General features: G+C 40.9%; 2 protein-coding genes across 2 annotated transcripts in view; one reads left to right on the top strand and one right to left on the bottom strand.

The window, feature by feature from the left end:
* Positions 1-12,017, bottom strand: part of LOC139692903 (RNA helicase aquarius) — a 134,172-nt gene that overhangs the window by 92,866 nt on the left and 29,289 nt on the right. The gene's annotated exons all lie outside the window — the stretch shown is intronic.
* LOC139692905 (probable G-protein coupled receptor Mth-like 3) overlaps positions 1-12,017 on the top strand; it is a 71,694-nt gene that overhangs the window by 52,846 nt on the left and 6,831 nt on the right. Inside the window, exon 5 of the mRNA XM_071591222.1 lies at positions 6,247-6,388. Within this exon, the coding sequence (XP_071447323.1) occupies positions 6,247-6,388 (142 nt within the window). The remainder of the gene's footprint in view (positions 1-6,246; positions 6,389-12,017) is intronic.

The raw sequence follows: 12,017 nt of genomic DNA, 5'->3' as shown, positions 1-12,017 counted from the left end.
ATAAAAGGCATCTAGAAATGGAATAAGTGGATATAGCTCGCGGAGTCCCTTCGGAAGGGACAATTTCCGCTTGTCGTCCGTCGACATTTGTACATACAGGCCCCCAACAAAAAGAACACTCCGCTGCTGTCTATACTGGTTCCTCGTTTGGCCGCAAGAGGGGAGGATTAACAACGGATGCCGCGAGGCACAAGGAGGGACGGGACGCCATTATGTGAGACGAGAAAGGATCGAGAACGGCGGGTTAAGGGGAAGGGAGGGTAGCATCTTCTTCCCCTCTCCTAAGCTGGACCACGATCGGACGCTCCGTCTCCTCCAGGGTCTCCAAGCCACGGCGCGAAAATAAACAGATGCACCTTTACGTCCCCCCCCCCACCATCTCCCGAAGGATCACTTCCGATGTATTGCCATTCAGAAGGACTTGCAGATGAGCAAAGACGTTCATCGGACGGACAAGATCCAAGGAGTGGGGTTCTAAACGTGAACAACTCGAACAAACGTAAGCAATGCAATGTTTTCATCACATGATTGAATCAAATACTGAAGAAGAATGTTCTTTCTGAGATTTTCCGCTGAATTGGAGTCGATGGGCTCACTGCAGATATCTCGTGTTGTTTTCATCGCAAAAGACATCGCATCGGGCAAATTTCCAGCTGGCGTCTGGAATTCGAAGTTAGCTAGATTGATGCAATTTTCGAGGCCTTCATACGGGTCAACTTATCACGTCGTTGCCCTGGCGGATTGGTCGTCAGCTGCGAATGCTGGCGGAAATGTTGGCCTATTCAAACCAACGGACGCGGTGAAAACCCGAGTAATACTGAGAGGTCGTCATTAAGGGAGAACTTAACGCTAAAAGTGTAAATTTAACTCACGAACTAAACATCCTATAATTATAAAAAATAAATCCACAGCCAAACAAAGAAATTAAAACCCTTTCACGAGGTAGCACTTTCAAACACATTTAGAGGAATTGGAGGATTGACCGAAAAGAAACAATTTTTAATTAGACAAGGAATGCAGGAAAGTTCAACGAAATGTAAGAGAGAGAGTTAGATTTGCATTAGGCTTAAGTTAGACCAAATACGCGGCCATTATTTGAGATCCTTGGGAGAAAACGTTAGTGAAGGAATTTGAAAACATTAATACAAAAGAAGCTTTCAGAGGAATTAATCTGTTAAAAATTGCTAAGATAAGCGTCACGGGCATGTTGGAGGAATTTAGACTGGGGGTCTCTTGATCCACGAAGAGAGAAGGCAAGACTAAAAGATTTTTAGGAATGCACAGGGCACCCGAGTATTCTTCCGACACAGAGGGTATTATTATGGCACTAAATTGCATTGGTAGATTCCCATAAGAGAGAGATAGACACCGCCGCACAGACAGATTGAATTAATTATTCGTTATTCCCTCGCACGGTGCCAAAACAAAATCAAACAATCGTACAGACAAAATCGAACGCAAGAGACCGAAAAAATTAGAGATAACTAAGATACTAAGGAATGTACGCGCACGAGAGTTAAATATAGTATGTCTCTCATAATTTCAAAAGTTTTCGATCAATATGTAGCCGACAAGGATTATATTAATACATTTATATTTATTCAAAAACCACGAAGGCGAGCTCAACAACAGGAGTTATTTAACTATTTTTTACATTTAATGCGTATACATGAAGCAGGGAATCAAATATATTTACTTGAATACATTTCCTAAAAATACAATTACTAAAAATATTCCCTTGAATAAACCACGGATCTATCAATCTACATCGCCAAGCCCCGTATATTCGCTTTTATACTGCTTGCATGCCTTTGAAAAATCAGCATTTGCAGCGAACGTATAAGGATATAGGAATCCACTTTCTTGAACTCCTTTCTCTTAAGAGGCAGGCTACAATATCTAATGTCCGTCGAGCTGGCTCTCGCCCATGTGTGGGTAAATGAATCCCCTTGTCATGGGGTTCTCCTTCGCCAAAATAGTACAACTGCCCTGATGTGTGAATTTCACACGCCGTCGGCCTTAGTACTGAGTGAACTCTACCATCAACTACCAAACCGACCTTCGGGTTGATTACTGTGTTTATGGTATAAGTCTTGGACGGCACAATATAATACAAAAATATGAATGGAAAATACGTACAAGGACACTCACATTTAAGAAAGTGTCCTTTCAAGTGTTTTCTATATCTGCGATGTTTTAAGCAGCCGAGTGCCCCGATTATTTGGCCAGAGATGGCGTTTGGGAGCTGTTTCACCCACCAAAGGAGAAATAGACAACACACAAGAAAAAAAGGCTAGTAGGTTAGCAATCATACAACATTATAAAGGATTAGAACAGTGCGCTTCGTGGCACGCATAGCCAGAAGAAGAGACCAGCTACACTGGCTAAATTGACGTTTAAAGATTTCGTGTTTGAACGTCAATTTATTTTGTGTTTTTTCTTTAAAAAATCGATTTTTTTTCGATCTCATTAAATTTCCAGAAAATTATATCGAAATTGAAGCTATCCTATGTTACTTGGTACATTTTTTGCCACATTATGCAAAAATTAAAAGGTCTTACTTACTCCGTACCGTCGTGGCGTGATGCGCCCAGGCAAACAATAACACGAAATAATTTACAGATTTTTATACTATTACGATTAGAATACGCAGTATTTCATATTATGTTTATAAGAGTAGTGCGGTCACTTCCTGCATCGATTTCATTTCACAGATCTCAAGTATTCAATTCCTACCCGCAACAACTTCATCTCAATGATCTGAAGCTTCTTAACTCCCTCCACAAGTGACCCGTCGAACAAATTAAGTCTTTCAAGTCCTTAAAATTCACAACTTCCCCGACAGTGCAACCCATACATCAGGGGCGAGTGGAAGTCAATGAACGAACGATTACATTTTGCTCGGATTCATCAAGGGCCGGCCCAACCCTTCTTCACGGCCCTGCATTCGAACTGAGGGAGGCCACTGTGGCTCGCTATTTCGACCATCTCCTCTATATCGTGACCTCGGCACATGGCGAGACGGGCTCCCGTTGCACAATGATCGATTAACACCACCACCACACCCGCTTCCCAACCCCCCCACCCCCCGCAGTCGTGCCAGAACCCAAAACCCACCCCATAAAAGCCCTCTCCCCCATAGAAGGAAGCTGAACCTCATTTAAAGCAGACAAGCAAACGTTTCAAGAGGGAATGGCTGAATCAGAAAGTGATATCACTTGGGATGACAGAAACACATTAATTAATTAATAATGATGAAATTAAATTGTCCGCTTGCATGTAATTCCGTCAAATATATGCCCGCAGTGGGTGTCCACCTTTTACCCCCACGCTGGAGACATGAAACGTAAATCATTCGAAGTGGAGAGATGTTCACTTTCATTAACTTACTTACGAGGCATGCTCATAAAAATTTCAAAAATTTTTACTGATTTAAAACCCATATTTTAAAATCACGGCCCCATTGTCTAACCTTTCCTTCACTCATAACTGTAGGTCCATAAACTGGACAACCCCCGATGAATTTCAGCCGCCGACAATCCTTCTGCATACAAGAATCGTATAACAGAACGCACTTCACAGCTGGCGGGATCAATGATTGTCACGGACATTGTTGTTTGCATGCACGGACAAGCAAACGACTGCTGAAACAAAACAAATGCTGCTATAGCTTCTCAGTGAATCAGTAGATGGCGCTACAGGAGTAAAACTGTGTTCTGAAGCGCGAATATTTAAATATAAGCAAACGGCCCTTACTTTATGAATATGCCTCGTATTATCATACTTTTTCCGTTAACAATTGTCAGCGAAGCACTGAGCTCAAAGATCGTGTTCAATTACGAGATGATTGGTTGTACGAATCAATGCGTATCCGTAAGAGACCGATCACGAATAAGTAAATGACAGTTAAGTGAATAACTCACGTTCAAAAGAATGTTTTTTTTCCTAAAATTCTACCGAGACACGAAAAAGAATTAACAAGATAATAATTCTTAATCAATTAGCTGAATTATCGCTCTAGGCATATAATTCTAGCTTTATTAGTTCATATATTAAAGAGTACATGAAAATTGTTTTAGTTGGGACTTTTTTTGTTTTCCCCCATTAGGCTCTATTGACAAATAAGTATCTTTCTCGGTGTTCAAGTCAAAAATTCAATACTCTCACGCTTCGAAGGAATTATCTTGTATGCCTGAAGAAAATTCCAATTCAATTCCTGCATTACGTATTTTTGGCACAAGTGGATCGAACAAACAAAGAAACACAGATTTTCATGTTTATTTTGTTGTAAGGATTGAAATATGTTTGTTAAGCTTTTGGCTAATGCATGCTATTTTATGCATAGCAAGAAACCATAAACAAAGTAATCAACCCCGAAGGTCGGTTTGGCAGATGATGGTTGAGTTCACCGAGTACTAAGCCCGATGGCGTGTGAAATTAACACCATCCGGATAATAAGGGGGGCCAGTTCATTTCCCTGTGCCGGTTATGGTTTCCCAGGGAAATCTGACACCGGAAAAATCACACAGCTCGGGTGTAGCTGAGGGTGCCCGGGATTCGAACCCGGGTCATCTAGGCCAGTAGAAAAAAGCTCTACCCTGGACCAACGAGCCCCATTTTTGCTTAGGAATATAGTTTTTTAAAAATATCATTATGTTTTCATCCGCATTGGATTAATGCACAAAATTCCTGAATTGTGTGTTATGTTTTAGAGAAACGGCCCGGCAAGTGGCAGGTCATCAGGCATTCGAGTCCCGATCAAAGGGTCTTCTTTTCTGCTTGGAATACGCAACCTTCCCAAATGAACCTGTTTTCGTCCTTTTAAATGAGTTCCTATCCTTTTTCCCTACATTCATATCCATGCGAAAATGTTTTCGTCGTTTGGTGAATTTCCGTATTGTATTGTGTATGTGTTTTCTTAGTTTTATTTAGTATCCTGCCAGCCATCACTAAGGTGTGTGGCAGGGGTTTATTGCACCCCAGACTACCCCTGACTCGTATGCGTATGGGCAACCCAAAGTAACATATGTAAGTACATGAAAAATGGAACTGTTTAACAATTCGTTTTTCACATACGTATCGTACATTTCTTAAACGTACAAGTATTTCAAATGTTCCTGGACAAGATTCGACAGAGTTAAAATGGGAACACGCACATTTTTGTCCAAAAGAAAAGAAATAATATTTTCCGGAAACCGAATTATTTAATACTGTTATTTTGACAGTCAGCCAATGAGACGTACATTTCCCACCGTCTCCAACTCTGTAAACGCTACAAATTCAGGACTTTTAAAGCATTTCTGCACGTCGGAAACAACTCTTTCCCTACCCCTTTACTTACGTTTTCAGTTCCAGGTAATGTTGGCCTCATTCCGTGCCAACAAAAATTACTATTCCCCCATCCCTCCTATCACAGTGTTCAACATCCCGTCACTTCACATTATCTCAGCCATTCACTTTTTCTGCCTTCTTCGAATTTCCGCAAAAAAACTTCCTCCTTCCATACCCAGCCATTTCCAGCACGCCGTCGTCAGCCTTATTCTTTGGTGAATTTATTTTTAATAAACCCAGATCTCAAAAAAGAGTCACTTCTTTGCAATTCAACACTGAGACCATGTATGCGGACCTTCCACGACTCTTAATTTATATTGTTGAACACTCCAAATGATTTTCTTTAAACTGTCTCTCCCTTAAATTTATGAATTTACCACCTAACTCACTTCCTGAAAACTAAAAATAAAATAATTTATCGTGCCCTACGGAGGTAGTTCGCGATGGATATCAACTCATGATCGCGCGCACCGTCGAGTATTTGTAAAATGTTCCCATGACAAACTGAGTAGCGTATCAAAATTATTACGTAACAGGAACTAGGTTGGGAATCACTTATAGACGTTAAATTCCAGATTAAATCTCTCGCATGAATTTGAAGGACGTCTCCTTAGCGACTATGGTTGAAATTTATTATTAGCCCCGTTGTCCTGCGATAGGAGAGATCATGAAAATAGAACGCGAGAGATTAGGTGTAGAGCAGATATATTTAACATGTCAATTATCCCACGAACGGTAATACAGGCACATCAGAAAGACGTTATCCGACCGTGTTAGAGAGGGGAAATTATTTTGTGTCAGAAGTATTCTGACGTGTAATTACCCCCTGTAATATTTAATATGCGTACTTCCCCTGCCCTCCCAGCGTTCCGGGCCAAAAGTGACGAAAATCTCTCTTTCTTTCTTTGTTTCCAGGTGACAAAGAGACCTGGGCGTACTTCTACGCCCCCATCTCCATACTCCTCGCGTGCAACGTCATCTTCTTCCTCATGACGACGCTGCGCCTGTGGCGGAGCGGAGACAACACCGTTCCCGGGGTACGAGCATCCCGTTACAAGTGAGTGTTGCAGCGAGAACAGGTGCGCTCGAGATGGTCGGTTGGCAAGGCGATGCCCGGGGCTGTGTTTGTGTGTGTGTGTGTATGGGGGAAGAGGGGGTGATGTTATTTCGCACACCAGGCCAATAGTGTTTCTAAGTCACTGACATTTCCTTATAGGGAGGATAACGTTATTGTTAACAGTTCTTCGGTCGTCCACTAGGGGCGCGTCCAACTCAAGTCTCTATCTCGATAGATTCATTTAATTTCCATTCGGGAATTGAAGCCTCTGTCGGAATGGCGCTCGGAGGGCATCGAGTCTTACTGAGTGAAGTGGGCTATTTATTATTTAATTATTACATACTACCCTGCAATCCACAGCTATGGTGTGTGGAAGGGGGTGATAGCGCACCGGACTAATTTTGACCCCAAATATTTTTCCCTCATAGCGCGTCGGACAAAGTTAATCTTAAACCCTATCGTTCATAGGAAAAACCGACACCTTAAAGTATCCACACTCTGATCTATACTTAATTGCTCTAATTGTATTTACGCAAATTTAGTTTATTTATACTTTTGTTTCAAATATTTTTAGGTATTGGTTTTTGGTTTGAATACAATATTTTTATGGCCTATAATTTACGCATAAGTGGTCTGGTCGTCTCACTTAGTTTTGTGATATGTACGTATACGGAGACAGACTCAAATGCAGAGAATCAAATTTTAGGTCATCAACAGGATAAAATATTAAAACAAATTCAGCGAAGAGGGAAAAGAGTGACCGGGATTCCATGCCTTGAAGCGAAGGCGACGGCCGGCCGATTAATCGACGAAAAATCACACCACTTTTACAAAATTTAAAAATATAAAATAAATCTTACCATCGGAATGTATTCATATTTATCATTTATTAAATTTTTAATCTTCATCTATATTTCACGGAATATTTATCATACGTTAATTAAACATATCATTAATCAATGGCCATCATCGTCCATGTTTCCTTCTTTCTTTCGCTGGCTAGACCTCATTTAGAATATGCTGCTAGTATATGGGATTCTTATGAAGTTGGATTGATTGATTGATTGCCGAATTAGATCGCGTACAGCGCAAAAGAACTAGATTTGTAAAACGTTATAATGATAAATTGAGTAGCGTATCAAGATTGTTCGAGGATCTACTTGTAGGCTGGGAATCAGTCACCGAGCGAAAGTTAAATTACAGACTAAATCTCTTACATAAAATGGAAGGATGTCTCTTTAGCGACGATGTTGAAAATGTATTATTAGGACTACATCTTATTACGGTAGGCGAGATCGGGTAAATAAAATTAGCGAGATTTTAAGTTTAGAATAGATTTAAGAAGTCAATTTTCCCACGAACGACATGGGATCAGAGTAACGTTTTTTTGACCGCGCTAAGAGGATGGTGGAAGTATTTGGTTTCAAAAGCAGTCTGGTGTATAGTCGCCCCCTGCCAAACACCCTAGTGGTGGCTTGCATAGTACTATGTATTAATAATAATAAAAAGAAAATCCATTGCAGAATCGCACTCGCATAGAATGAAAGCAATTCAACCCGCGAAGAGCGTGTTAAGTGTGAAAAATTTTCGGGCAAGCACGCGATGAATAAATTTTGTCGGAAAAACAAGAATTGGTTATAACATGATACCTAAATCCTTTTTCAATTCAATCCATACCTGCCTCGAGATTTGGCGCCATATTACCCATCCTGCAGTGTGACCTCCGAACGTCAGCAAAACCCTGATCCCAAGAATCCTCCGATACCGCACTGTGATGTTTCCCTGTTATGGAATGTGACGTTTCGCACTATGACGTAAATGCGGTCTCGTATGCTATGCCTCAATTGAAATGGCATCTCTCGTCAAGGTGGGTAGGATATGGAAGACAATAGACGAGATAAAGAAAAAGATGCGAGGGTTGGTAAGAATAGCCGGAGAAAGATATAAGCATGCTGCGGTTTGCGGTGGATATAACTACTACAATCACAGAGAAGGAGGAAGAGGGCTTGGGATGGATACTAGCACTTGCACGGAGAAAGGAATGAGAAATTGCGACCACAAAATAGAAAAAATGCGACTCCCAACACATGGAAGACGAATTAAAGAGAAAAGCTAGATAGAAAGCGGATAGAAAATTTCGAACAGATATGGCTCTCTATTAGAAAAGAGAAACTTCTAACGGCGAGAAACATTAGCTAAACATTAGGAAAAGTTTCGCGTAAACGTAATAAACTGAATTGAACGGAGAAATTTTCAGTTTCTGAAATGAAGTGAAGAAATAAGATCGGCGGCGATGGGGACGCCGAGTTGAAAAGTGATGAAAAGAAAATGTGCAGTGTTGAGTGATTGATGGATCTCCAAAGGAGTAAGTTGGGAGAGGAGAGAGCGGAAAACAATGACAGGAAGAGGAAGGAGAAGGCAAGTAATTGGACGCGTCCTGGAGCATGAAGGCAGACTGGAAGCTGCAAACAAATGGACTACGTGAGGGAGGAACTAAAGGGGATGATTCAAGAAAGTGAAAGATATTTACGAGAAAAGAAGATCAAGGTCGGCGACTGTAATAACGAAAGAATTGAGAGAGAGAGAGGCGGACACATGGATAACGAGAAGGCACACCGATTCGAGGATTACATCTACATGCTACGCTTAAAAGACACCGCCAGGGTGGGTGGCAGGGGGTGATTCGACACCAGGCATAAAACATCAATTCTTTAATGCTGCTCAGTTTTTATTTACCAATATCACGTGAATAATTCAAACAATGGAAATACATTTTTCAAACGGCTACATTCACTATGGTATCTACAAATGCGAGATGAACTGATAGTAAGAGAAGAACAGCATAAGGGTTAGATAAAATCTATGAAAACATACCAGGCTATTTAGAATATTTTTTTTTATTTACGCATGACCTCTGGTGATAATATCAAACGATATTTAAATAAGATTATTATTATTATTACACATCAGTATCGTACATTATAGAGGGGTAGAGCGTTGGACTACTAACCGGAGGGCCCGGGTTCGATTCCCTGGCAAGCCTTCACCCAAGCTATGTGATTTTTCGGGTACCAGATCTTCCTGGGAAACCATAACCGGTACAGGGAAATGAACTGCCCCCTCCTACCCTGACATGTGAATTTTGCAAAATTTCAAATGCGCCACACTGGGTGAACTCTACCGTCACCTACCTTCGGCTTGAATATTGTTTACTTTAATCGTACATTATCGTAAATTGAGATAATACGTAACGCTTCATTAAACTGCTGCTCTTGCGTGAATAAATTGTCAGCTGAGGCCTAATTAATGCTACATGGAAGCTTATGGGGAGTCTGTTATTCCATACAGTGCAGCTGGAAGATGATTTAAAACGCTTAATGAGGGGAAGCAATCAATTTCAAAGGAATTTGAACCCAAAAACTTCTGTCGCTTCGCTTACGGAAGTAAACATTGACATCACTGCAACCAATGTGATTTAAGATGGCCAAAGAGAACAATTGTGTACAGTTTTTTCATATCATTATCTTGCAAAGAAAATCTTAATAGCAAGCAGACCTGTACATATTTTCATTGCAAGATGAGCCTGGGTAGTCTCAATTTATGACCACAATAGTGACTGTCATAGAATGCCAGATAAACAAGATGGCGCATTTCAGAAAAGGCATTTTGTACACGTACGTATTTAAATTATCGAGGGATATGATATTAAGCTTATAAACACTTACGAAAAATTCTGTTTCTTTGTTTCATTTAAGGCATAAGAGCTGTTTCTCCATCAAAAAAACCTTTCGTTTTACTTGTTTGTTGTTGCTTTCAGTTATATGTCCATGACAACAGCGTCAACAAATATAGGATTCCAAATAAACAATATGGCGTAGTTCAGGAACGGCATTTTCTATACACACACTAAACGTTTCTGTGCGCGATGTGTTCCGAGACAGCCGAACCCATTAACCGAACAACATGACATCCGCGTGCAGGTTTGATCGCAGTTGAAATTCGATACTACGGGAAGTTGATGAGTTTCATTGGAAGGTTATTCCTGAAGATTAAACTAGGCAACATCATTTTGATGCTGAGAGAGCAAACGGCGAAACTCTCTGTGGCAATCTCCGGCATCAACAGCACCAAAATAGGTCGAAGTGGTGCCCCTGTCGGGAAAGTTATGATCACATATTTTTTTCGATTTTCTGACATATTTTTTTCGATTTTCTGAGGATTTTGCATCAGTACGTCGCATTAGCAAGCACAGCACACTACAGCATACTACGAAATATACTGCTGGGATGTAAATAAAATTCCCCAAGGCCATATACATCAAAACAAAAGGCCACATTTCAAAGCAACAGGCCGGATACTGAGACACGAAAATGCACGACAGTACACAGAAAATGCTAATTCCGAATATCTCACGAAAATCAATTTGAAGTGTGTTACAAATCCTCCATATTCCGTAAACATAGTCCCATGTGACTTTTCCCTTGCAAAATATACAGTAGACATTAGGTCAACAATATTATATGAAATTATTTTATTTCACAATATATTATACGCGCGTTAAAAAAATAATCGACTAATTATGCGAGTTAAAAAAATCACTCTAAATTGAAGAGACACATTCCTTGCCCTTTAAAACCTCCGAACTCCACGCTTATCTCCTCTAAGATCGCCGTCCGTCACCGCAAACGATACGAAGGCTCTCAGGCGAGACACCCCGCGGGGTCTCTCACGAGTTGGTCCTTGGGGAAGTGGAAGCGACGCATGGCGTATCAAAGGGAGCGATGGAGGCTCCAAAGAAAAGGCGGGGCGCAGACAAGCAGGAATGATCTTTCTCTCAGGAGTCTAAGATTCGACCTACGCCCCCAACTTAGGCGGGGGGGAGGGGTGAGAACGGCTGGCGGTCGAGATTGGCGACTTCCAAGCGAGAGACCTAGGACATTCATGATCCCAAGAACAACTACAGCAGACAGAACACGACCACAAGGGGCGCCTCGAATTGCAATTAATAGAGCATGGATTGTTTCAACCCCGAGTTGACACCTCCCCCACACTCCTGACAACCATTCTGATAGCAGAGGCGATTACTTGAGTTCCACTTGACGAGAACGAAGATGCTAACCGGCAGACTCATTTAGAATGTATTTAATTCAATACGTATTCTTAAATATATATATATATATATATACACACAGATATATAAATATATATATATATACACACACACACAGATATATAAATATATATATACATATACACACACACAGATATATAAATATATATACATACACACACACACATCTATATATATATATATATATATATATATATATATACTCATATATACAGAAACATATATAAGGAAAAGGGTATATACATATATACATAAACCATAAACACAGTAATCAACCCGAAGGTCGGTTTGGTAGGTGATGGTAGAGTTCACCCAGTACTAAGCCCGACGACATGCGAAATTCACACATCACGGTAGGGGGGCCAGTTCCTTTCCCTGTGCCGGTTATGGTTTCCCAGGAAGATCTGGTATCCGAAAAATCACTTTAGCTTGGGTGGAGCTACAGGTGCCCAGAGGGCCTTGCCCGGGAATCGAACCCGGGACCCTCCGATCAGCAGT

The sequence above is a fragment of the Hetaerina americana genome, unplaced genomic scaffold (genome assembly GCF_022747635.1).
Source record: "Hetaerina americana unplaced genomic scaffold, ioHetAmer1.1.p SCAF_44, whole genome shotgun sequence".
Classification (NCBI taxonomy): Eukaryota; Metazoa; Arthropoda; class Insecta; order Odonata; family Calopterygidae; genus Hetaerina; species Hetaerina americana.
Note: the sequence above shows the minus strand (reverse complement) of the source record. Positions and strands in the feature narration are given on the sequence as shown.